This window comes from Elephas maximus, chromosome 8 (genome assembly GCF_024166365.1).
Source record: "Elephas maximus indicus isolate mEleMax1 chromosome 8, mEleMax1 primary haplotype, whole genome shotgun sequence".
In the NCBI taxonomy this organism is placed as follows: domain Eukaryota; kingdom Metazoa; phylum Chordata; class Mammalia; order Proboscidea; family Elephantidae; genus Elephas; species Elephas maximus.
In genome coordinates, this window is record NC_064826.1 from 92,526,196 (window position 1) to 92,552,298 (window position 26,103).

The 26,103-nt window shown below is 46.1% G+C and overlaps 1 protein-coding gene across 8 annotated transcripts in view; it reads left to right on the plus strand.

The window, feature by feature from the left end:
- ADCYAP1R1 (ADCYAP receptor type I) overlaps positions 1-14,091 on the plus strand; it is a 69,878-nt gene extending 55,787 nt beyond the window's left edge. For all 8 annotated transcript variants that reach the window (XM_049893774.1, XM_049893775.1, XM_049893780.1 and 5 more), the window contains 3 exons: positions 202-331; positions 1,849-1,890; positions 3,539-14,091. In XM_049893774.1, the coding sequence (XP_049749731.1) occupies positions 202-331; positions 1,849-1,890; positions 3,539-3,727 (361 nt within the window). In that variant the 3' untranslated portion in view covers positions 3,728-14,091. The remainder of the gene's footprint in view (positions 1-201; positions 332-1,848; positions 1,891-3,538) is intronic.
- The last annotated feature ends 12,012 nt before the right edge of the window (positions 14,092-26,103 follow it).

Below are 26,103 nucleotides of genomic sequence, written 5' to 3' on the forward strand. Positions count from 1 at the left end.
CGGCCACCATCTCTCCTGGGTCCCTTGTGCTGGCTAGGTTAGGTGGGAATGACCTTGGGCCTGTCTCAGCAGGGTATTAACAGGGCTTCAGCTAAGAGGGAGAGAAATGGCCTGGGGTTGGGATTCTCTGCCTTCAGTCGCTCTGGTCCCAAGCCCCAGCACCCCCCCCCCCCCAGCAAATGTCTCGTTTTCTCCTGACAGACGGCTGGCACGCTCCACCCTGCTGCTCATTCCGCTGTTTGGAATCCACTACACGGTCTTCGCCTTCTCCCCAGAGAATGTCAGCAAGAGGGAGAGACTTGTGTTTGAGCTGGGCCTGGGCTCCTTCCAGGTAGGTGGGTATGAAGGTCTGAACTCACAGGTACCAGGGGCCTGGCCTCTGACCAGCTGGTTCTTCTAGAAACTTCTTTAACCTAAACTCTGGGTCTCAGTATTCCCACCTCTGAACTAAGAGGGAGTAGAATAGATGTGGAGAGCTGAGAGAGCCATTTCTGCTTTCTCTACCCTCTGGGTTCCTCTGGGGAAGAAGACACATGAATGTCTGGTTGACCCTGCCTCTGGATATCCAAGGCAGGCCACCCTTGGGCGACCTAAGGTGGCAGCTCCCCATCACTCACCATCTGCCTGGTGCAGAGGCCTCAAGAGATGTCCACAGCCTGACTTTGGTGTGATAGACCATGTACTCCACAAGGGCTGGAGCTCCATCTTACCCAAATTGGGGTCCCCAGCATAGGACCTGGCCACAGAAAGCTGAAGGAGCTGAAGAGGTGGATGAGCAAATGAATGCATCAATAAATGAAGCCAGGGACTGAAATAATGACTCAGTGAGCTAAGGAATAAGTAGGCTGGGCTGTAAACGAGTGAGTGAAGGAGTGGATAGACTGGTGAGAGAATGTGTGAGGAGTATGTGAATGGAAGGAGAATGAGTGGACCCATAAAGGCAGGGATGACTCTCCTGAGTGTCTCCAGGATACAGCGTCTCTCCCTAACTCAACTGTTTACATTAGCATTGGATTTTCATGGTCAGAAAGTTACTCTGTGCATCCGACTTTAATCTTCCCTTGCCCCCGTTTTAATTCCGTGTCGTTTTACCTGTTCAGCGTCCTTAGTCTTGATGAGGCTGGGAGCTTTCTAGGCAAAGCCCTGGGTTCCTGTCTCTGTTCTCACTGACATATTCTGGGGCCTGTGTCTTCATTCCTCTATTGCCTCCAAGTGACATCTTGAGGGACAGTGATTGAGAGGAAGCGATTTGTGGCATTTGAGAAAATCCTATCGTTTTGTTTGGTGATGAGGAAAGAATTCCAAATGTAACAAAATATATGTAGAATAGCTGAATACCTACTCTGGGCCAAGTGCTTACTCCGCGTGGTGTTTTGTGTGTGCTGTGTCCAAGAGCGTTGGGTAGAGGGAGGTGGAGGATAAAGATGGCACAGGTCTGCTCTGTCTTGGACAGAGGAAGAAGAGATGGGGTTCTGCCCTCAGGGAGCCTGCAGGCTGATTGGGGAAACCAGAGAACAGTACCAGCTGCAGTGGGAACTCAGGCTCTCAGGACTGGGGCTTCTGGGGAGGCCAGTGGGGGCTGGGGCATTCAGGGAGGTTTTGTAGAAAGGTTTTGTAGAAAGGGGACTTTGAGCAGCCACTGGGCTTCATGAGTGTGCCCATCTTCACAAAGCAGAACTGTCTCATCTTACCCCAGACCCCCAGGAGCGGTGCCCCCATCCAGGTCATCTAGGCAATTGTTACTTTTCTGCTTCTTGGTATTCCCCCTTCTCCCACACACACCCCATGCAGTATTCTGAAAGATTGTTTGCTAGCGTTCTCAGGTTTATTTTTGTATTCTCTTCCTAGGGCTTCGTGGTGGCTGTTCTCTACTGTTTTCTGAATGGGGAGGTAAGACCCTGGCCCTTTGGCTTCTTGGCAGAGGATATGGGGCTGGCTGGGGAGTAGACAGGGGTGTGAGTGGTCTGCTGGCAGCACAGAGGAGTTTATTCCCCAGGTTGGGGCTCTGCCAGGGCCCCAGCACCTGGAGGAAGGGGATAGAAGCTCCCAGCATATGGTGGACACCCCCGCCCTGGGCCAGAACCTCTCTTGCTTTGCCTGCTGTGCAGCTAAGGCCCCACCTCTGGGTAGAGCTGCCCGCAGGGGAGGCATCAGCTCTGCAGAGGGCAGATCACCCTGGGGGGGGGGGCTCTCATGATATGTGGTCACCAGACACACCTTAGTGAGGAGGAATTGATAGCAAGGAAGAGCATGGGCCTGGACGTGGTACCCATGGTTCATGAGGCTGTGATGGGTAGAGGTGCTGAGTGTTGGGCCAGCTTGCCTTGCCCAGTCCCTTGGTAGAGTGGGAACTGTGGAGACTTAGGAAAGGCCCTGGGGGAGAGGCCTGGCACCCTCTAGTAAGGTTTCATTTCCAGAGCTATGACTTGTTTATGTCTAGCCTGTTTGGGGTGATGCTTCTGCGCAGACACCAGAACAGAGGTGCTGGACAGGGGCGGGGGCTTGATGAGTGGGATGGATTCAGAGAGTGGGGGGGTCAGCGCCTCAGTGCCTGGGTCTTAGCTGTGTGACCTGGTGACCTCGGGAAGCCCCTCCTCTCTTTGGCATCTGAGAAACAGGAAGGTTGGGCTCAGTGATCTCGGAGACCAGCTACAGGAGGGTCAGATTAGGACAGACAGGACCCTCCAGGGTGGTCTGCCCAGCTAGGACACGGAAGGGGGAATCCATGCATCTTGTTAAGGTCCTGGTTCAATCTACAGCCATCATGGGCATGGCACAGGACAGGCAGCGTTTCTTTCCATAGTGCATGGGGTCTCCATGAGTTGGATGTCAGCTGACAATAGTCAGCTGACAACAGTCGGGGCCTGTAGGACTGGGAGGTAAAGGAGAGGGTGGGGGGTCCACTTACAGCTGGGCAGTTCTGCACCCACAGAGGCACTTGGCTGAGGTAGAGGCTGAAACTCACCCTGCACCCCTTCGCTGTGCTGAGAGCTACATGGGGCCCTGTTCACCCAGAGAGGGCACTGTTCAGGGGCTCTCCACCCTGACTGCACACTGGAATTGGACCTGGGAAGATGCCTGGGTCTTACCCCAGAGATTTTAATGTACTCATTTGGGAGCTTGATCCCAAATCTCTTCATCTGGGTATTTGAAAGCTCCCCCGGGTTATCATAATCTGTGCTTGATGGTCAGCTGAGAGTGAGATCCTTCCCTGATCCACCTGCCCTGACGGGCTGCTTCATAGAGATCCCCTGAAAGACCCCAAGGGCTAGACTCTGGCTGTAGAAATGTTAAATGCCAGAAGCAGAGGTCCATAGACCACAGTAAGCCGTTAGGGGCCTTTGCTCAAACAGCAACTCACAAAGGGCTATTAAGGCCTGCTCTGCAACTGTATTAAGCCTCCCTGGTGACCTCAGGGCTACAGCTGCACTTGGGAGTCAGTGGGGAGCGGAGAGGTGCTGGCGGTGGCAATGCCAGCATAGAGGCCTGGTGGTGGAGACCATGAGCATGGCAGTGACTGCCAGATCTCTCTTTACAGGTGCAGGCAGAGATCAAGCGTAAGTGGCGGAGCTGGAAGGTGAACCGCTATTTCACCACGGACTTCAAACACCGACACCCATCCCTGGCCAGCAGCGGGGTGAACGGAGGCACCCAGCTCTCCATCCTGAGCAAGAGCAGCTCCCAGATCCGCATGTCGGGCCTTCCGGCCGACAACCTGGCCACCTGAGCCCCGCCCTCCCCTCCTCCTCTCCTCCATAGCACAGGCTGGGGCTGTGGGCAGGCAGGCGGGTGGCCCACAGCATGTTTGCCTCTTCTTTCTCCTCGGGTAGGCCCTGGGCTTGAAGCTTGGCTCCCTGTGGGGGGAGGAGGATGCAGGGTGCAGACTGGTATTTCACCTCCCCATTTTTGACACTGGCCCCCACCACCATGGTACCCCAGGCCCTGACCCCAGACATGTAAATATTACTCAGATTTGGAAAAGTTGCCACATCCCATGCCCCTTTGCCCAGTGACCTTGCTCACTTCTGGCCTGCTCCCCAGCTCCACCCCACTGTGTCTCCACCAGCTTCAGTGATGGTCTGATCCTGTGTGTGAGGCTTTGTGAGCTGAAGCTAAAGAGATCTTGCTTTTGGGGGGGCCTGCCGGGCCTGCCTTTGCAGCCCCCATCACTGTCTGACTCTGGGCGTGGCCTCCGTGTGAGTCGGCTTGCATCACGGACTGCCCTTCCCATGACTGGGCCCGGCCCTTGAGCCTGCCAGAGGTGCAGCGTGGTGGCCAGTCCAGAGGCTTCCTGGTGCCCACCCAATGTCTTGGTGTCCAGGTGCCCAGCTCCTGGATATCAGGGCTGTGGAACAGCTCCAGAGCTCTTCCATTCAGAGGCTTCAGCTTGAGCAGGGGCTCAGGGAAAGCTCTGGTGCTTTTCATGTGGCCCAAGAAGAAGATCTGAGAGCCAGAAATACGGATCTGATGGGAAGGAGATGGAAGGAGTTTGGGGGATCAATGGAAGAAGGCCTTCATGTCTCTGTCATTTCACTGCTTCCCTTCCTGCCAAGATGGCCAGGGATTCAGCTGGTAGCCACCCTTCTGCTGCTCCCACTCCCAGCATCGGCTACAGAAGGTGAAAGATGGTTGCCTCAGAGACGCTGTTCCCCAGTGTGGCTGCCACAGAGGGCCCCTAAGCCTTCCCCCTCCCCATTTCTCTCAAGTGAAAGCCATGACTAGGCTGAACCAATGAACCAGCCGCCTTCCTGTGATGTTAGCGAATCCTGAAGCACCTTCCATGAGCCCAAATCCAGGGCACGCCCTGCCCCCACCCACCATGGACAATGAGAAGCCCCAGCCACTAGCTCCTCCATCCTGAACTCCACCACTGAACTTCTGAGACCTCTGAAAAGACTGCCCTCTTGTGTACCCTTGACATTGGATCACCAGGGGCCTCTAGAATGTCTGGAGAGGAAGCCATGCCCACCATGTTCACTAAGCAGATGCTGCTAATGAGTGAGGAATGGCTGGCTCCCCAGCTGCAAGTTGCATAGTCACAACCTAAGAATTTAAAACAAGGCAGGACTAGGTTTGGGGAAGGTAGAGATGAGGGCTGGATTTCTATGGCCCTATGTGGGCCCAGCTAATTCCACATCTGCTCTTGGTGTTGTTACTGTCCAAATATGTGTGCGGACTTGTCATGATCGTGTTCTGGAGTGTCTGGAATTTGGGTAGAGGGAGATGTTGCTTTGCTGTGTTATAAAGAAGAAGGGGCTAAGGGACAGGTGGAAATGTTTCTGGAGAGGCCTTCGATGACTAGCGAAGGGCTTGACTGCTGTGGTTTAAAGATGAGCCCTTGTCCTTGGCCAGAAAAGTACAGTTGGATACTGAGTCTTTGACAAAACAGAGGGAGGAAAGGAGCAGTCACCTTTCCTGGGCACATTTGGTGACTCAGGCTGACCATGGGGTGCACAGTGGCCATCTTGCACCTGACTTCATTACCCCCACCCCACTCTGGGGGCCATGTGTATTACCCAAGCAAGCGTCCACTGGCCACCTCACACTTTGGACACCCTTAGGGGCCTGGGCAGCTTGGAGGAAGCCATGGCCTGGGGTCCAGAGATCTGGGATCTGCCCCAGTCAGGCTCAGATTGCTGTGACTGTGGACACAACACTCCAGCTTGGAGTGTTTCCCAATTTGTGAGATGAGGCACTGGCTTCTAATGCTTCTCCAGGGTCTGCACGTCAGTAATTGTTCAGTTCAAAGCCAAGGCAGGTGAAAGGGCATGCATCATTGTGTGTATAATCCAAAATCTTGATATGTATATGTGTATGTGTTGGGTGGTGCTATTTATTTTCCCTTTCTTAGAAATGGAAACTCTCTCTTCCGTTTGGACACCACAAGGGAAGCTGGTGGAACAGTTTGTGTTCCAGAGGGAAGGACCAGGCCGTGGATGTTTGAACAGGTGCCTTGATCATGACGTTCAGACCCAGCTGTACACTGGGCCGTGGTGGAGCTCCATGACAGTTGGGCAGTAGGAGGTTGAAGGAGCAGTCAAATGGTTCCTTCGTCACTGCCGCCATAAGCAGGTTTGCTTCACATGGAAGAAGAACCCTTGACTTTATAGATGCATCATCACAAAATAGCAAAAACACAAGCTTGACCCCCACAGCCTGTGTTGCTGCCTGATCCCTGAGCCTGCATCCTCACAGAGGTTCCGGTTCCTGTTGGTGTGTTTTTCTGTGTGTGTGAATTACTGCCAGCCGTGTGAGCAGATGTGCCTGGTGTGTTCTGAATGTTCCAGGGGTTTAGGCAGGTGGCCTTCAGGGTCACAGGCAGTGTGGGGACAGCATGAGGTTTAGGTAAGACCCTGCCCTTTCTGACCCTCTGTCTCCAAATTTGTAAAATGGGCAAAAAGACTAGATGGTTTGTACAGCCCATTGCATCTTTGAAGCTCTCTGTCTAAATACCAGCCATTGACACAGAATAGATCCCAGGTAGGACTGACGTGTTTGCCTGGAACAAAACTCACGTCTTGTGACAAAGAGTTGAGGGACTTGGAAATGTTTAGGCTGGAGAGGAGCAGACCTAGAGCTGCCTGACTCCGTGTCTCTAGAGGATCATTACTGCAAAGGGGGTTAGTTTTGTTCTATGTAATCCTAAAGAACAAAATGCAGACCCATGAGAGGCTGAATGCTGCTTGGGACAAAGACATTTCTCATCCATGTCACAACTATCCAGCCATGGAAGTATCTAGAGAATGACTCTAGGCCAGTGGAGATGGGATTCCAAGTCAGGGATACTGAGGCCATCAGGGAGCCCAGGATAGGGTCAGAATGTGGGACTGAGGTGCTTCTGTGGCTTTCTGGTGGTCCCCAACACTGGGGGCTTCATGAATCCCCACCATGCTTAAGGCCAGCCACATTCTCTGTCTCGATGGGCATCTCTGTGGCCCCCTTGAAACTAGGCCAAGGATCTAGAGTGATTCCTTCTCTAAAAATCTCTGAACTGGGTTCTCTGGGGAATAGAGCCTGGCTCAAGGCTTGAAATATCTTGAAATATACCCTGCATCCATCATCACCCACCAAAGCCACTGGCTCACCTTGCTCAGACTTTCTAAGTCCCAGGAAGGGAACTGGAAGAGACTTTGTTTGGAATTCTGTGATTATCCATTCCCCCTTCACGGCCACTCCAAAGTGAAAGCAGTGAGTAATTTGTCACCATAAATTCCTACTTTAGCACAGGCACTGTGAGAGCTGGTTGGAAGAGCTCTGAGCAGGGAATGGGGGACCTGGGCTTTTCCCAGCTTTGCCACCGACCTGCTGTTTGACTCATTCCCCATATAGATTTGGGGAGACTCACAGAATATTAGAGGTGGGAGAAAACTTGTAGGCCTTCAGATCAAACTTCCCCATTGGGTGGATGAGAAAACACTTAACAGGAGAGCCTAGCACGGAGCTTGGTGTTCAGTATGTTTTATAATGGCCCACAGATACTTGCACAGCCTTGCACATGAGCCAGAATAACACACTCAATACAGCATCCAATAAACATTGAGCCTTGCACAAGAGAAGGGCTCCAGCTACCAAGTGTTTGTTCAGGATTCTGGGTGCAGGGAAGGCAATGGAGCCAGTGTGGTTTGGGGAGGCCTGCTTTCTAACTCAGGCTTCACCACCTGTTGGAATCCAAGGCTTAACCTCTCTGGGCCTTGGCTTCCTAATCTGAGAAACAAGGACAAGATTCGTATGGTCTGCCTCACAGGCCAGGGATGAGGTTCAGTCAACATCCCCATGTGTATAAAAGTGCTTTGGAAACTATACACAGGTGTGGGCTGGTTACTGGGGTGAAGGTGCCCCACCAAAGAGTCCCTTAGCTGTTTATCTACTGCTTTGAGCCCTCCCAGATTAAACTTTGTCGCATTTGTAAAACCACCAGCATCAGGGACAAGGGGAGGCCAGGAGGCTCTGGCAGACACAGAATTCTAGTATTATCTTTGTCAGCTGTTTGAGCTTGCTCTTGGGATTAGGATGGGGAGACTTCCATGTGGGCGATTCAGCATTTCTATGTGATCCCGTGAGAATCTTTCAAGGATTTGGAACATCTCTCAAGTGGGCTGGGATCCATTCCTTCTTTCCTTGAACTTGATGTCTGGCATGCGTGTCTTGTCTGATGTCTGTCTTCTGTGGCTTTGCTCCTGTGAGGGCTTGAGTGGTGCAGCCCCTGGCATCCCAGACATGGCTCCAAGCTCACTTGTGGGAGCTGGACCAGCCTGGGTTTCATCTCCCACGATCAAGATAAGCCCCACAGACCTCACTGCTGTTGCTGCTGCCATTAATGCTGTGCTCACAACCTGATCCAGAATCTTAAGGGTGTCAAACTGCTGTAGATGATTCAATAAATGTCTTATCATTTTTCCTGTTGGCTTGATAGAAGTGGATGGGCAGGGAGGAGAGGTGGCAGAAGGGATGGGGCTCCTCCCAAATCTAATCACTCCAGAGTGATTTCATCTCCAAGCTTCTGTGGCCTTTTAGATTGATAAGACAAGGAGGATGGGCTTGGAAAAGTAAAAGAGCCTTGACCTCAAAAGTACCTGCAAGGATCATGCAACTTGAATTGAATCAAGGTCATTTGGAGGCCTTGGATTCCTAGAAATGGAAGAAGCCAACTCCACAGACTTTGATGCCTCTTGGCCTTCATATTGTTCAGTGGGAATGACCACCGGATCTCCCTAAGCCTGCCTGCAATGGGCATTTTATTCCAGCTAACTCTAGGTGTGTCATGGGCTGCCAGAATCCCATCCCCTAATGCTGCTGGATATTCAGAGCCACTAGGACCTTCTGGAACAGGTAACCAGTTCTAGGTAACCCTCACTTCCTTGAGGTTCTTTCAATTGCCACATACTCCGATACCCATGTTTATATTAGTCAAAATTTTTAGTGGTTAGCAGCAGAAGTTAATTGTGGCTGAAAAGGAGTTAGTTATGAAAGGGATGCTGGACAGCTTGAAAATTCTCTCAAGGCTGAAGAAACCAGAAAAGGTGTCCCAAACCATATCATGCCAAAAAGCCAAGGAAGAAACTGCTGACACAGCTGCTGCTACCAGCCAGATGGTGTCTCCTGTGCCAGGGAGCCAACCTCATAATGGCCACTGTCTCTGAAAGCAGGAAGCTCTGCTGCCATTCTCACCAGCACGTTAGATTCCACATATAACTTCTTTCCTCAACGTTGTTCACTCCTGAATCAAGTCTCACATGACTCCATTGAATGGGCCGTGTCCTAGCTGCAATGGAGGCTGGAAACCTGATTTTTTTTTTTTAATTCTTCTTTGGGAGGTAAAATTTTATGAGTATAGCAATAGTATTAGAAAGTCCTGAGAATAACACATGTTGCTGCATCAGCCCCACGGCGAGCACAGGGCCCGTCCCAAATCTGTGAAAACCAGAGACCGAGTGGCTATATGACAATCCTACTTATGCTCCACTTTGCTACATTAGACCAAACTACTGCAGTCTCCAGCCTGGACCATAGAAAGACTCCAGAGGGTCCTTTGGTCAGAACTGCTGTTGTTAGCTGCCATCCCATAGATCCCAACTCATGGTGACCCATGTATAATGAAACGAAACGCTGCCTGGTCCTGCGCCATCCCCATGATCGCTTGCAGTTTGGACTGTTGTGATCCACAGGGTTTTCCCTTGCTGATTTTCAGGCCTTTCTTCCTAACATGTCTTATTCTGGAAGCTCCGCTGAAACCACATCATAGCAACATGCAAACCAGCACCGACAGACGGGTGGCTGTGCAGGACGTGCATTGGCAGGGAATCAAACCCAGGGCTCCGGCAGCGAAGGCAATACTTCTGGCACTGGGAAAACTGCTGATCTCACTGTTGGGACCTAGTTTCACGTCAAGGGATGGAGCATGTCTGCATCACCCCTGGCTTCCTCTGTCCTCTGTGCTCTCTCTCGGCTATCTTTCATGAGTGGATTCTGCTTTCGTATTAACTCATCTATTTTTAATTTATGTGAGGGGGGGATAGTAAGTTCCCTGCCCATCCGGTCTTTTAGTTCTGCCAGTTGCCCTTACGTGAACTCCACTGAGGCACTTCTGAGCCTCCTAGCCGTACTATACTGCCCCCTGGTGGATAGCCCGTTGCAGCCATTCCTTTAGTCTGAACATAGAAAATTTTTTTTTTTCCTCCATCCAGGATGCAAAATTATGAATTCAGCGAGTGAAACTAAGTCACCAAATGCTCTTCATATGCTCATTCTGGGTCATAGAGGCAGCCCTTAGCAGGTGACAGTCCTTGTGATTTTGTGTTCTTGTAGAGATCATTGTTTTTGGTCTCTGAAACCGTTCTTCTCTGAATTTCCCTAAAGGAGAGGCTTAAACAAACAAACAAGCAAAAAGCCTTCTGCTGTTGAGCCGGTTCCAACTCATAGTGACCCTACAGGACAAAGTAGAACTGCCCCATAGGGTTTCCAAGGAGTGCCTGGTGGATTCGAACTGCTGACCTTTTGGTTAGCAAATGCTTAACCACTGTGCCACCAGGGCCCCAAGGAGAGGCTTAGAGGTATCAATAGTATTAGAAGGAGGATGGTAGCAAAAGGGTATGTGATTTTTATCTATTCAGTAAATAATTCTTGACCATCTACTTTTTATTTAATGAAAATTTCTTAAGTGCCTACTCTGTGTGTGCCAAGCAGTGTTCTCAGGCACTGGTGAGCATCACAGATAAGCCCCCTGTTTTCAGGAGCTTGCATTCTACAGGGGAGGATAAGCAAGGCAAGAAAGAAAGAAATTTAGATGAGGCAAGTGTCATGAAGAAAGTAAAGTAGTTAATAGGTAGAGAGTATGGGGCGGGGGCAGTGGTGGCTGCGTGGTAGAATTCTCGCCTTGCGTGCACGCCTGGGCTCTATTCCTAGCCAGTACACCTCATGCAGACCCACCACCCATCAGGGGAGGATTGTGCATTGCTACGATGCTGAGCAGGTTCCAGCGGAGCTTCCAGACTAAGATGGACTAGAAAGAAAGGCCTGGCAGTGTACTTTAAAAAATGAGCCAAGGAAAACCTTATGGATCATAACAGTCCAGTCTGCAACCAATCAGGGAAAGAGCACAGGATCAAGCAGCATTTCCATCCGTTATACTTGGGGCCACCATGAGTTGGGGGCTGACTCAATGGCAGCTAACAACAGCAATAACAACTGGGGATGGGGTGGGCAGCCAGGAAAGGTCCATCTGATCTGAGATGAAGGTATCCACACACCTCAGCGTTTGGAGCTTCCCAGCCTCATTAGACCATCTCCTGGAAGATTCCTGCAAATACCTAGGTGAAGAGCAGAGGGACCGTAAACCCATACCTATTGCTGCTGAGTTGATTCCAACTTATAGTGACCCTATAGGACAGAGTAGAATTGCCCCATAGGGTTTCCAAGGGGCAGCCGGTAGATTCTAACTGCTGACCTTTTGGTTAGCAGCTGTAGTTTTCAACCACTTCGCCACCAGGGATCAGCAGGGGTGAATGCACTGAGGTATGGAATGGTCTAGCATGTCCAAGGGAGGGCAAGAAAGCTTGAAGCTGCACTGGCTGAGCTGGCATACAGCTTTTCCTTAGATTGTTTGGAAAGGGTTTGGGTTGATGATGGATAGGTGGGGTGAGGGGGGCAGTTAAAGCCTAGTCTCATCTCTGGTCACCTCTTGGCACCACCAATGCATTTCAGTGAAAAATCATGTATCAGCCTTAATCTAAAATCCTCCCACCCTGGCCCTGGTATGGTCCTTCCTGAATATTTCCCATGTTTCTGGTGGAAATTATCTGGCTTCTGAGATTCCGTTGCCTGCCAGATCACAACTCTCATAGCAGCAGCCACATCTTTAGGGGACTGAGTCTCCACTGGTGAAGCTGGATGAAATTCCTAAACTCACCTAAGCCCAGGCTGGGCACTGACCTTCTTTCACTATCCAAAGCAACTCCTATTTTTAAAGACACAGAGTGCTTATTTTAAAACAAAATCAAAATTGAAAAAAATTGACACTCATGCACTCCAAAAGACTCATACGAAATCATCATTTTGCATTTATTCAAACTCATCCAGACTCTCGAATCAGTGGGGATTTGGGACTGACACCTCAGCTTCAGTCAGATTATTTCCTACCAACTCAATGGGAGAAGAATTTGTTCTAGTCCTCCCACGGGCTTTCTCTCATGGCCAGCCCTCTCAGTCACTGTCCTCTCCCTTTCTTTGCCAGAGCCCCCGCTGCCTGTCTCACTTCCCTCTCACTCACTCCAAGTACCTCTTTCCCTTTTCCCTGCTCTGGACTCAGATATGGCTTGGCACTCAGTGTTTCCTTGAGCTTGGCGCCCCCATCTTCACGTTACCCTGACACTTGGGATTCACCTGTAGTTTTTTTTTTTCAACCCTCTTATATTTAGACACTCCCTCCATGGGCAAAAGCATCCTTTTCAGTAATGCTAACCGTGACCTCAGCTGATATCCCTGACTCTTCATCTCTGGTCCCAACCTATTGGCATTGGCAGGGACTTGTGTATGTAAGTACCATGGAGAGTAAGTACCATGGAGAGAGGCAAGTGAGCTTTGGGTCCAGCACCACAGACAGTTCCAAGTTACCAACTTGAGAATGTAATCTTTGTGTGGCCTATTTATCTTATCTGAACAAAGGCAGATACGGGTTTTATGAGGCCCAAAACTCATGTAATTTTGTGGATCTTTAAGAATAATTAGACATTTTAATTAAAAAATTAGGTTAAAATACTAGTTTGTTTTATATTTTAGAATAAGAAAAAAGTTGACAACTATCATAAACATTACAAAGTCCAGAGAAATAACATAGAAATAACATAATCACTGCTATTTATAAAATGGGGCCCTGGTGGTGCAGTGGCTAAGGGTTTGGCTGCTAACCAAAAGGTTTGCAGTTTGAATCCACCAGCCACTCCTTGGAAACTCAATGGGGCAGCTCTGCTTTTCCTATAGGGTTGCTATGAGTCAGAATCGCCTTGACAGCATTTTTTTTTTACGGGTTATTTATAACATAAATGAAGGTATTAATTACTGCTATGAAACTTTCTGCCTACACTTTTTGACTGCATACTCTTTGATCACCTCTCGTTTGAAAAACAGTTTTTATTATCATTTTCTATACGCATCATTGAAATATATCAGTCACATGGTTAATCAAAATAAGTATTTTAATATTGATACTTTGGTCTCAGCATCAGTGAGAACAGAATCCTCTACTTACAGTTTTGCACATCTGATAATTGGAAGATTTTTCCACAGACTGACTTCTGGCTCCATACATTTCAAACTTTGTTCTCCACCACTACTCACAGTGCCAGGCACTGTAGGATACTTTCATATTATGACATGATCTCTGGCCCTGTACCTTTGTACGTAATGCTGAGTGGACAATGGAAGTATTTCTGGATGGATAATGATAATCTAAATGTATAACAAAGCAGCCGTACACCGTTAAATGTAACCAACTAAATTCAAACTGGATCTCTCTTTAACTTCCTCTTAGCTGGATCCCAGAAATACTCATGGCTAGTTTAACATACCCAACGTGTGAGAAGATGCTATAGAGGAGAAGTTGGCTTGGAAATAGATAGCATTCTTAACTAATTGGCAATAAATACCTCACTTTTGAAAATTTTACAAACACTTAAGAACTTGTAAACACATTTCTGAGGCCAATGCAAGTGATAGGTCCCTGAAAAGAAATGCTGAGTATGACCCAAGTTGATTTGTTTGTCATCATTGGAAGACTTTCACCAGTTTTAAAGGACTAAACACTATAATGCAGAGAAACGTACACTTCTGAGGCTTCTGTCTTCACATAATGTCATGTGCCACCTGAGGCATTCAAGTAACCCGCCAGGTTGATGGTAGTTACCCCTCCATTCAAAAACTTCATATTGAGTGCTCTGTGGTAGATGCTTTGAGGGGAGACTTTGGCATTAAGAATGAACAAGGAACATTTTGCCCTCTCTGTCAGGTGGAGAAAACTGAAAAGACATTTCTTGTGATAATATTATAATGAAGGCATTAAGGGATTCCAGGAATGTGTCAATAAAGTGAATATTAGTAATTGCCACTTCCGCCTCTGTTGTCCACTGCTTCTACCAAGAGTTCCCTGATTTTGTTTAAGGAAAGCTGCTTCCTCATTCTCAGATGCAAGCTTTGTGTGGTGTTGACCACACCCACATAACCTTCTCCTATTTTATAAAGACACAACTGAGATTGGATTAGGACCTTTCTCTAGTATAACCCTATGTTAACTGATAACATCTTCAAAGATCCTATTTCCAAACAAAGTCATGGTCACAATTGCCAGGGATTAGAACTTCAACATGTCTTTTTTTTGAGGGCGGGGAGAGGCATAATTTGCTCTGTAAAGAGCACCTTCACACTATTATTGCCACTGGGATTGATTATTTCTGATGAGGAAAATGACATAAGATCTTTTTTCTTCTTTGGTTGCTTTTAAGTTGGTCTTTATTATTGATGGTATATAATTTTACCTAACCCTGCTTGAGACATGGTATGCTTAGGCCCCAGTGTTGACAGAAACAGTGGAAGATCCTCCCATGAAAGCCTAAGCCTCATCTATCTCCCAGGGGGAGGGGAGGGCAAATTCCAGGCCTCAGAACCAGCCCTGGAAACAATGGGGGAGATGGTAGAACAGGTCTTTTCTTGGAAAAGAAACCTGTCATTTTGCAGCCCTTATTTGCCCTCAGAAAAGGGTTTTGCTGAAAGGGAGTCCTTTCAGTGTAGTGAAAGGGATAAAGCAGGAAGGAATTAGGTTGCGGATGGAGTGATTTCCATCATCAGGCAAGTTTAAGAAAACACGGTCCTAGGTGGTCCACTCAGGCAATCAAAATGCTCGGCCTAGCCCTAGCCCTCAGAGTGCCCACATGACGGGCTTTGAGGGGGCCCCCAGGGCTGGCTGGAGCCCCATCCCTGATTGGGATTGCCCGCTTGGTTCTGTGAGTCTACGTGAAACATGTACATTCATACATTGCAGTAGACATGTCTGGTGGACTTTGCAAATGGCCTGGCAGGTGGCTTCATCATTCATTTGCCCCACAAGCAGAGAAATACTTACAGCATGTCATGACACAACTACAGTCACTTAACCTGAATGGCGATGAGGTGAAGTAGCAGCTCTAGAACATGCCCAGGAGTTGAGAGCCAATTCCTCCCCTAGCCAGAACAGCTTTGAAACAAATTCCCTGTTCTTGATGATTTTAGATGAAAATCAGTGCATAGGCCTGCACTGCCCTCTGTCGGTTGTTTAGCTGTTAACAATAGAAGCCCAGCGCCCCCTTCTGGAAATTACAGGAGCTCCTCTGTGCCGGGATTTCTTTGCCGCCAGGCTTGTTTCCACACAATGACTCATAAATGAGTTAATGAGGGGCGATAGCAAGTTAAATATTTACTATAATTAACATCTGGAGGAAAAGCTTATATCTTAAATTGCTTGTGAAAAGAATGTGGCCTGTAGAGGAATGTGCTGTGGCTTAACCCGATGTATTTCCTGCTGATGAAAAACATTTAAATTTTCTCCCGATCATACAGAACATTTTGTTCCAAAGCCCACATAAATATGAGGATGATGTCTTTGGTGTCATTTAGGAAGTGAGCATGTGTCTAAGGATTCAAACAATTAATTGTAAATGCTAATATACTCATCTGTCCATTCATTCGGAATCCCTGGGTGGGGCAAATATACTGGGCTGCCAACTAAAAGGTTGGCGGTCTGGATCCACCCAGAGGTGCCTCAGAAGAAAGGCCTGGATACTGCTTCCAAAAGGTGACATCAATGAAAATCCTGTAGAGTACAGTTCTACTCTGACACATATGGGGTCACCATGAGTGTCGAAGTCAACTCCATGGCAACTGGTTTTTAACTGATATCCATTCATTTGTTGAAATATTTACTATGTCCTCCCTACCATGCTATGGGGGATACAAAGGTGAAAGAGATAAGGATCCCTGCTCTCCGGGAGCTTATTGTTTGTAGCGAAGTTAATACTCTAAAAGTAGGCAGACACGGAAATGTGCTATGGCAGACGCTGTTGGTGCAGCGCCCAGAACTCCTTTACCTGCTCAGCTGCTGTGGCTGTGGGCTGCTAACGGCTTACCCCTGAGCCCTTCTCCAGACAACTGCCTGGAGAAGGGAGTGTCTGTTTAACTGAGAGATGCCTGAGTAGAACCCCAACCCCATCCATCTAGTGTCCCAGAAGATGATTTGTAGGGGTCTGCCTACACTAGGGCAGAGCCGGATGCCTCTGGGAAAGAGGCTTGCCAGCAGAAGTAAAAGAGCTGTGACACTTGGTTTTGCAGGGCAAGAAAGGCCTAAGTCTACCTGGGAAGTGTAGCAGCAAAGAAGCCCTGCACACCCAGTAGTGTAGTGGAGGCCAGCAGCAGAGGCTTAGAGAGGCCCAGCGCAGAGGCTTGGGAGACCCTGTGCAGGGGTCTTCCTGTGCAGGGGTCTTCCCAGCCAGTGAGGCAAGGTGCAGTGAAGCCAGTGGCAGAGCAGAAGCCTTGGGCAGCATGGTGGTAGCTGGCGGCAGTGGTGGCAGGAACACAGCATCTGACCTGAGCCACGGTGAGCCTGCCCAGCAATGTAAGAATGGACAAGGGTAATTTCCTCTTTGAGAATTTGTCGTTAATTATTTACTGTTTGCTTTCTCTAAATAATAACAATGGCTTTCAAGTTGCCAACACCACAAGTGTCTCGTGTGTCCAGCTCGATCACGGATGAACGGCTGATGCTAGTGGCTCAGTCGTATGGCTGCCTGGAAGTTTGAGGCATAGCCTGTCTGCATGTGCCGTGCAGACAGAGCACACATCAGGCTCTGCTTCCAGGGAGTCCAGACAAAGACATGTACCGTAGAAGAGGTCCAGGAAGGATGGTGTCCAGTTTCAGGGTCAGGGAAAACCTGCCTTGAATATTAGATGTTAGATTTGGGTGTGTAAGATATTTTTTCATTCCACAAACACATATTGACTGAGTGCTTTTTGTGGACCAGGTACTCCTCCAGGCCTTGGGAATACAGCAGTGAATAGACAAAGTCTGTTATCACTGGCACTTAACTTCCGGTGTGAGGAGAAACAGACAATAAAAATAAATGGGATAAAATTAATTCAGAAAAGTTCTACAGTGACAATAATGCATGGCAAGGAGTTAGAGGAGTTCCTGAGTGGTGCAAATAGTTAGTACACTCAGCTGCAAATGTATGGGTTGGAGGTTCAAGTCCACCCAGAGGTGCCTCAGGAGAATGGTCTGGCGATCTACTTCTGAAAATTCAGCCACAATTGAAAACCCTATGGAGTACAGTTCTACTCTGATACACATGGGTTCACCATGAGTCACAGCTGACCTGAAGGCAACTTTTAAAAAAAGTTAACGTCACCAGTTTTCTTTCCTACAAGTCTCCAAAAACTTACCCTTGGGGGAATCAGGTGATTCAGTTCAACCTTCTTCCCAATAGTTATAATTTTTTTTTTTACAACCAATGGTTAAGGTTTTGATCAGTGTTCATTCCCACTGAGTTCCTGTTGTGGACAATTATTTTTAAACTACGGCATTTTCCAAACACTCTGTCTTAGTCATCTAGTGCTGCTGTAACAGAAATACCACAAGTGGATAGTTTTAACGAAGAGAAATTTATTCTCTCACAGTCTAGTAGGCTACAAGTCTGAATCCAGGGCATCAGGTCCAGGCAAAGGTTTTTTCTGTCGGCCCTGGAGGAAGATCCTTGTCATCAATCTTCCCCTGTACTAGGAGCTTCTGCGCGCAGGAACCCTGGGTCCAAAGGACTTGCTCTGCTACCAGTGCTACTTTCTTGGTGGTATGATGGCCCCCCCATCTCTCTGCTTGCTTCTCTTTTTTATATCTCAAAAGAGATTTACTCAAGACACAATCCAGTCTTGTAGATTGAGTCCTGTCTCATTAACATAACTGCCTCTAATCCTGCCTCGTTAACATTATAGAGGTAGGATTTACAACACATAGGAAAGTCACATCAGAAGACAAAGTGGTGGACAATCACACAATACTGGGAATCATGGCCTAGCCAAATTGATATACATATTTTTTGGGGGGACACAATTCAATCCATGACAACTTCCAAAGCCTACATTTGGGATCTCAGAACATTCTTTAGGTTTTCCAGATAACATTTAAACCAATGAATATTTCATTTAGGCTCTGGATTCAGAGCAGAGAGGCCTTCTAGAGAATGAGGGATGCTGACAGCATGCTAAGTAAGGGTTACCATTGCAGGCAGCCAATACCAGTGGCCGCCTGACAGATGTGCTTTGGGGTAGGGTGAAGTGGGCCTTTCTGGAAGTCCAAGGTTGACTCATCCTGCATGGCTGTCAGTTCCACTCTCCAAGCCAGAGTCCTGGAGCCACACACTGTTCTTTGTTCCAATATTCCTTCCTGGAGCCTTAGGAGCTAAAACTTCTTTCTGGCTCCCGAGCTCCATGAGGTTGGGGCAGGTTTTATTTATCTTCTTGCTCTTCATGAGTGGGGCCCTGATAGCACAGTGTTTGGCTGCTAAACAAGAGGTTGGCAGTTCAAATCCACCAACTGCTCCTTGGAAACTCTGCTCTGTCCTATAGGGTCGTTATGAATCAGAATCAACTTGATGGCAATGGATCTTTTTTTTTTTTTTTTTTTTGGTGGGATGCCCCAGGGGCACTAAACAAATCTTATTACACAGGAGTTAACTAATGAAATTTATGAAAATACAGTAAAACTTGGGAAAGCCAAAACCTGTGTAAGGTGGAAATCTGTCAGAGAAGGAAAACTCAATTATTTTCCACTAAAACGAGCGATAGAAAAGTGGTAAGACTGCAATCTGTTAGAGGCAGAAAACTTTTGAGACCCAGAAAAACAAGGCAGTCCTGTCAAGTTCCGGCTCTCACAGGTTTCACTGTATAAATGAATTCCTGGGTCTTCCATAACCCCTGGAGCCCTAGTGGCCCAGTGGTTAAGAGTTCGGCTGCTAACCAAAAAGTCAGCAGTTTTAATCCACCAACTGCTCCTTGGAAACCCTATGGGGCAGTTCTACTCTGTCCTGTAGGGTCGCTGAGTCACTATGAATCAACTTGATGGCAACGAGTTTTGGGTTGGTTCCATAATGCATGGAGACAGTGATGGTTGAGCGGTAGATTTCTTGCCTTCTGTGTGGGATACTCTGTTAGAGTCCCTGCCAACATGCCTCAAACACAGCCACCACCCATCTGGTAATGGAGGTTTGCGTGTTGCTATGATGCTGAACAGGTTTCAGTGGAGCTTCCAGACTAAGAAAGGTCTGGCAATCTACTTCTGAAAATCAGCTAATGCAAGCCCTATGGATCACAACGGTCAGATCTGCAACCGATCATGGGGATGGCCTAGGAACAGGCAGCGTTTCTTCCCCTTGAGCATAGAAAAAAAAAAAATGAATCAGGGGTTGACTTGATGGCTTGTAAAAAAAAAAAAAAATTCCGTCGCCATTGAGTTATGACCCTACAGCACAGAGCAGAACTGCCCCATAGTGTTTCCAAGGCTGGAATCTTCAGAATAAATGTAGACTGCCACATATTTCTCCCACGGAGCAGCTGGTGAGTTTGAACTACCGACCTTTCAGTTAGCAGCCAAGCTCTTAACCATTGTGCCACCAGGGCTCCTTGACTTGATGGCAGCTAACGACAATAATTATAATTCCTACTTGCCCACTTGCTCCTCCGATCCCCTGTGGCCAGATCAGAGCTCTCTCCATTTGACGAGCCTCATGTCCATCCAGCCGTCGTGCCTTTGCCCAGTGTGGTCTTCTGCTCAGAGGCTGCCTGTGTAACTGAAAGAGACCTCCAGGCTTTGGGGCTAGCCAGGACTGCGTTTGAGTCCCAAAGTGGATGACCTAGGGCAAATGGCTTCTACACAGAAGAGATCGTGCCTGCAGTGATCAGTTTCTGCCTGTACATAATAGGCACCCAACCTGTTCAGTTCTCAAGTCTCCTCCCATTTTCCACCCACTTCACTTTTGAAATGTCCTTTTCCGTTCCCATAACTACGTAGCACCCAACTTTAAAATCTTACCTCCTCTTCAAATGATCGTCCTGGCATAGGCTGACTTTAGAGTCAAATTTATTGTTCTCTAATTTGTGTGTGATAAGATCTTCCTAACATAGGGCTCAGAGTGGTAAAGATCCTAGAAAACTCAACATTCTTTTTTTATAACACTCTGGTTGTTCAGGCTTTTCACAAATATTCTGATCTGTCACTTTCTAGAAATAGAGCAGCAGGGCAGTCACCCATGGTCCTTGAGGTTAGATGTGATCGTATGACCTGTATTGGTCAAAGAACTATGCACAGAAGCGAGCTGGTCTACTTTCCTGCTGAAGCGTCAGCACTAAGATGACAGCTAACATTTTCCATGTTCCGTTCCCTCTGTCACGACAAAGAACAGGTGGACATGTTATTTGAGCCAGAAATAAACTTTTGTTGTTTTAAGCCAGAGAAATTAACGTAGTGCTGTGAATTTCTGCAGCAAAATCGAGCTCATTGTGATGGTACACCCATTTTACTCTACTGAAATGAAATTCATGGTATATGTAAGTGTATGATATATGTATTTATTTAATTTTTAAATAGCAATACCCTGCTCTAACTGTAATATCAAGGAGAAAGAAAGGGCACTAAATTGTAATATTATGTATTTGATATATAAACGCTCTCACCTGACAGCGCTAAAAGGCATAAACAGTAGACACCTGAACCTAAACATCTTATTGCCATAAATGCAGCAGCTACAAATGCTGGCTCTTACAGACTCTTGTAGAGGTACCGGAGTCCCTGGGCAAATGGTTAAGCACTCGCCTGCTAACAGAAAGGTTGGACTCAACCCAGAGGTGCCTCGGAAGAAAGGCCTGTTCTGCTGCTGAAACACCAGCCGTTGAAAACCGCATGGAGCACAGCTCTGCTCTGACACACCTGGGGTCTCCTGAGTTGGAAGTAACAGGGCTACAAACGGTTCTGGCTTTATAGAGGCACTGGTGACTCAAACACCATTAGCTGTGCCGTTGTCGCTGAGGAAGTCAACTCCATTGCAACAAGAGAATGTTTAATCCTCCCTTGCTTTACTAAGTAGTCGCATTCTTGAGAAAATCCAATGTGTTTCAAAACTATACCCCAAACAATATTTGTTTAAGTATAAACAGAATTTGAGTTCTTGGCCCAGGTTTAAGTGTAAACAGGTTTTTACTTACATGAAGGACCATTAGTAAGTTTGAAAGTTGTGCAGGATGTGGGACAATTCTTTATAGTGTGGAGCTTCCTTGCACATTGCAGGAAGTCTACTTCCCTGACCCTTGCTCAGTAAATGCCAATCATATCCCAGCCCCAAATGTTGTGACAATCAAAAGTACACTGAACATTTTGATCAAAGATTCCATAGAAGAATCCTGATCAAAAGGGGGAAAATGCAGAACAGAATTTAAAATTCTCATGAATTCTAGTCCTTCTAGAGCCATGGAGGGTGGATGAATCCCTGAAACAATTGCCCTGAGATAATCTTTAAACCTTTAGCCAAAAATGTCCTATGAAGTCATCTTGAAACCAAACAATACTTTAGCTTTACTAGTAAAAAAGGCCTGTCTTGAGCATTATGCTCTTTTAAGAACTATCTATATGGGATCAAAGTGACAACAGCAACTCCAAAGATTAGATAGGAACCTTAGGGGGCAGTGAGTTTATATTAATGGAGAAGGAACAACTCAGAAAAGGAGGGTGAGAATGTTTGCACGACTTGAAGAATTTAATCAATGTCACTAAATCGTGCATGTAGAAACTCGAATTGGTGTATGTTTTGCTGTGTATACTCTTGACAACAACAAAATAAATAAAATTTAGAAAAAAAATACACTCACGAATTTCCAAAGTGGCTGTTAGAGGCAGGTTTTTCCCTCCTTAAGAAGCACTGCTGTCCTTTCACAAAAGGAGGCTCTGTCCTATACTTCTTCCAGATGCCTGATCCATCCAGAAGAAGGTTAAGAGTAGATTCATGACTGTTCAGTTGAGTTTTTCTCTTTTTTTAATTGAACTTTAGATGAAGGTTTATAGAACAAACTAGTTTCTCATCAAATGGTACACACGTTGTTGTGTGCATAACATTGGTTAACAACCCCACGATATGTCAACATTCTCCCTTCTCAACCCTGGGTTCTCTACTACCAGCTTTGTTTTTCCCTCCTACCTTCCAGTCCCCGCTCCAGGGCTAGTGCTCCCCTTTAGTCTTATTTTTTTCCATGGGACTGTTCAATCTTTGGCTGAAGGGTGAACCTCAGGAGTGGCCTCATTACTGAGCTGAAAGGGTGTCCGGAGGCCATATTCTCAGGGTTTCTCCAGTCTCTGTTAGGTCAGCAAGTCTGGTCTTTCTTTTTGAGTTAGAATTTTGTTCTGCATTTTTCTCCAGCTCTGTCCAGGACTCTCTATTGTGATCCCTGTCAGAGCAGTCAGTGGTGGTAGCCGGGCACCATTTAGTTGTATTGGACTCAGTCTGGTGGAGGCCGTGGTAGATGTGGTCCATTGGTCCTTTGGGCTAATCTTTCCCTTATGTCTTTAGTTTTCTTCATTCTCCCTTGCTCCCGAAGGGGTGAGACCAGTGGAGTATCCTAGATGGCCACTCATAGGCTTTTAAGGCACCAGATGCTACTCACCAAAGTAGAATATAGAACATTTTCTTTACAAACTTTCTTACGCCACTTGAGCTAGATGTTCCCTGAGACCATGGTCCCCGTAGCCCTCAGCCCAGTAATTCAGTCCTTCAGGGAGTCTGGATGTGCCTATGGACCTACCATGGCCTTGCCTTGTACAGGTTGCGCTGGCTTCCCCAGTACTGTGTACTGTCTTACCCTTCACCAAAATTACCACTTATAAAATTTTTTTTTTATTGTCTATTGTTTTCCATCCCCACCACTCCCCTCCCTCATAACCACCAAATATTGTTTTTGTATGTAAAACTTTTCTTGAGTTTTCACAGTAGTGCTCTCATATTTGTCCTTTTGTGATTATTTCACTCAACATAATGCCCTCCAGATGCATCCATGTTATGAGATACTTCAGATTCATCCTTGTTCTTAGTCCTTGCGTAATACTCCATTGTGTGTACCACAGTTTGTTTATCCATTCGTCTGTTGATGGGCATCTAGGTTGCTTCCATCTTTTTGCTATTGTGAACAATGTTGCAATGAACATGGGTGTACATATATCTATTCGTGTGACAACTCTTATTTCTCTACGATATATTCCTAGGAGTGGGATTGCTGGATCGTACGGTATTTCTATTTCTAACTTTCTAAGGCAGCACCATATTGTTTTCCAAAATGGTCATATCATTTTGCATTCCCACCAGCAGTGCATAAGAGCTCCGATCTCCCTGCAGCCTCTCCAACATTTGTTATTTTCTGTTCTATTGATGCGTGCCAGTAATGCTGGGGTGAAAAGGTATCTCACTGTGGTTTTGATTTGCATTTCTCTGATGGCTAGAGATCGTGAGCATTTCCTCATGTGTCTGTTGGTCGCTTGAATGTCTTCTTTGGTGAAGTGTCTGTTCATTTCCTTTCTCCATTTTTTAGTTGGGTTATTTGTCTTTGTGTTGTAGAAGTGTTGGATTTTCCTGTAGATTTTAGAGATTAGACATTCGTCTGATTTGTAATAGCTAAAATTTTTTTCCCGGTCTGTAAGTTCTCTTTTTACTCTTTGGAGAAGTCTTTTGATGAGCATAAGTGTATAATTTTCTGAAGATCCCAGTTATCTAGCTTATCCTCTGTAGCCTGTGCGTTGTTGGTTGTGATTTGTATCCTGTTAATGCCGTGTACTAGGGCCTCTCGCCTTGATCCTATTTTTGCTTCTATGAACTTCACAGTTTTGGGCTTTATATTTAAGTCTTTGATCCATTTTGAGTTAGTTTTTGTACATGGTGTTAGGTATGGGTCCTGTTTGATTTTTTTTTTTGCAGATGGACATCCAGTTTTGCCAGCATCATTTGTTAAAAAGACTCTCTTTTCCCCATTTGGTGGACTTTGGGCCCTTGTCGAAGATCAGGTGACCATAGGTGGATGGATTTACATCTGGGTTCTCAATTTTGTTCCATTGGTCAATGGATCTGTCGTTGTACCGGTACCAGGCTGTTTTGACTACTGTAGCTGTATAGTACCTTCCGAGGTCAGGTAGTGTGAGTCCTCCTACTTTATTCTTCTTCTTCAATAGTGTTTTACTTATCCGAGGGCTCTTCCCTTTCCACATAAAGTTGATGATAAGTTTTTCCATCACTTTAAAGAATTTTGTTGGCATTTGGATCAGTATTGCATTCATTGTATTTGTAAATTGCTTTGGGTAGAAGTCATTTTCCCAATGTTGAGTCTACCTATTCATGAGCATGGTTTGTTTTTCCATTTATGTAGATCTCTTTTGGTTTCTTGCAGTATTGTTTTGTAGTTTTCTTTGTATAGGTCTTTTACAATCCTGGTTAGACTTATTCCCAAGTATTTTCTTTTTTTAGGGGCTATTATAAATGGTATTATTTTTCTGATTTCCTTTTCATCATTCTCTTTATTGGTGTATAGGAATGCAACTGATTTTTGTATGTTTATCTTGTATCTTGCTATTTTGCTGAATCTTTCTATTAGTTCCAGTAGTTTTCTCGTGGAGTCTTTTGTATTTTCTTGGTGTCATATTATCTGCAAATAGGGGCAGTTTAGCTTCTTCATTACCAGTTTGGATGCCCTTTATTTCTGTTTCTTGCCTTATTGCTCTAGCTAAGACTTCCAAAAAAAAAAAAAAGACTTCCAACATAATGTTAAATAGGAGTGGTGATAAAGGGCATCCTTGTCTTGTTCCTCTTCTCAAGCGGAATGTTGTCAGGCTCTCTCCATTGAGAATGATGTTGGCTGTTGGTTTTGCATAGATGCCCTTTATTATGTTGAGAAATTTTACTGAGAGTTTTTATCAGGAATGGGTGTTAGACTTTGTTGAATGCCTTTTCTGCGTCAATTGAGATGATCATGTGATTCTTTTATTTATGTGGTGGATTACGTTGATTGATCTTCTAGTGTTGAACCATCCTCGTGTACTCGGTATGAATCCTGCTTGGTCATGATGTATTATTTTTTTGATATGATGCTGAATTCTATTGGCTAGAATTTTGTTGAGAATTTTTGCATCTCTATTCATGAGAGATATTGGTCTGTAATTTTCTTTTTTTGTAGTGTCTTTGGTTTTGGTATCAGGGTTATGCTGCCTTCATAGAATGAATTTGGAAGTATCACTTGCTTTTCTATGTTCTGAAATAGTTTGAGTAGTACTGGTGTAAGCTCTTCTCTGAATGTTTGGAAGAATTCTCCAGTGAAGTCATCTGGGCTAGGGTTTTTTCTGGTTGGGAGTTTTTTTTTTTTTTTTAAATTACTTTTTCAATCTCTTCTCTTCTTATGGGCCTGTTCAGATTTGCAATGTCATTTTGTGTAATTTTGGGTAGGTAGCGTGTCTCTACAAATTTTTCTATTTCCCCTAGGTTTTCAAATTTGTTGGAGTATAGTTGTTCATAATACTCTGTTATGATCCTTTTTAGTTCAGTTGGGTCTGTTGTAATGTCCCCATTTCATTTCTTATTTGGGTTATTTGTGTCCTCTCCTGTTTTTCTTTTGACCAGTGGTTTGTCGATTTTGTTGATCCTTTCAAAGAACCAACTTTTGGTTTTGTTGATTCTTTCTATTGTTTTTCTATCCTCTATTTCATTTATTTCTGCTCTGATATTTATTATTTCCTTTCTTCTGGTGGCTGCGGGCTTCTTTTGCTGTTCTCTTTCTATTTATTCAAGTTGTGTAACTAATGTTTTGATTTTGTCCCTTTCTTCTTTTTTGATGTGTGCATCTGGTGCTATAACTTGACCTCTGAGGACTGCCTTTGCTGTATCCCAAAGGTTTTGGTATGATGTGTTTTCTTTCTTGTTTGATTCTAGGAACTTTCTGATTCCATCTTTGATTTCCTCTGTTACCTGATGGTTTTTAAGCAGGGTGTTATTCAGTTTCCATGTAATTGATTTTTCT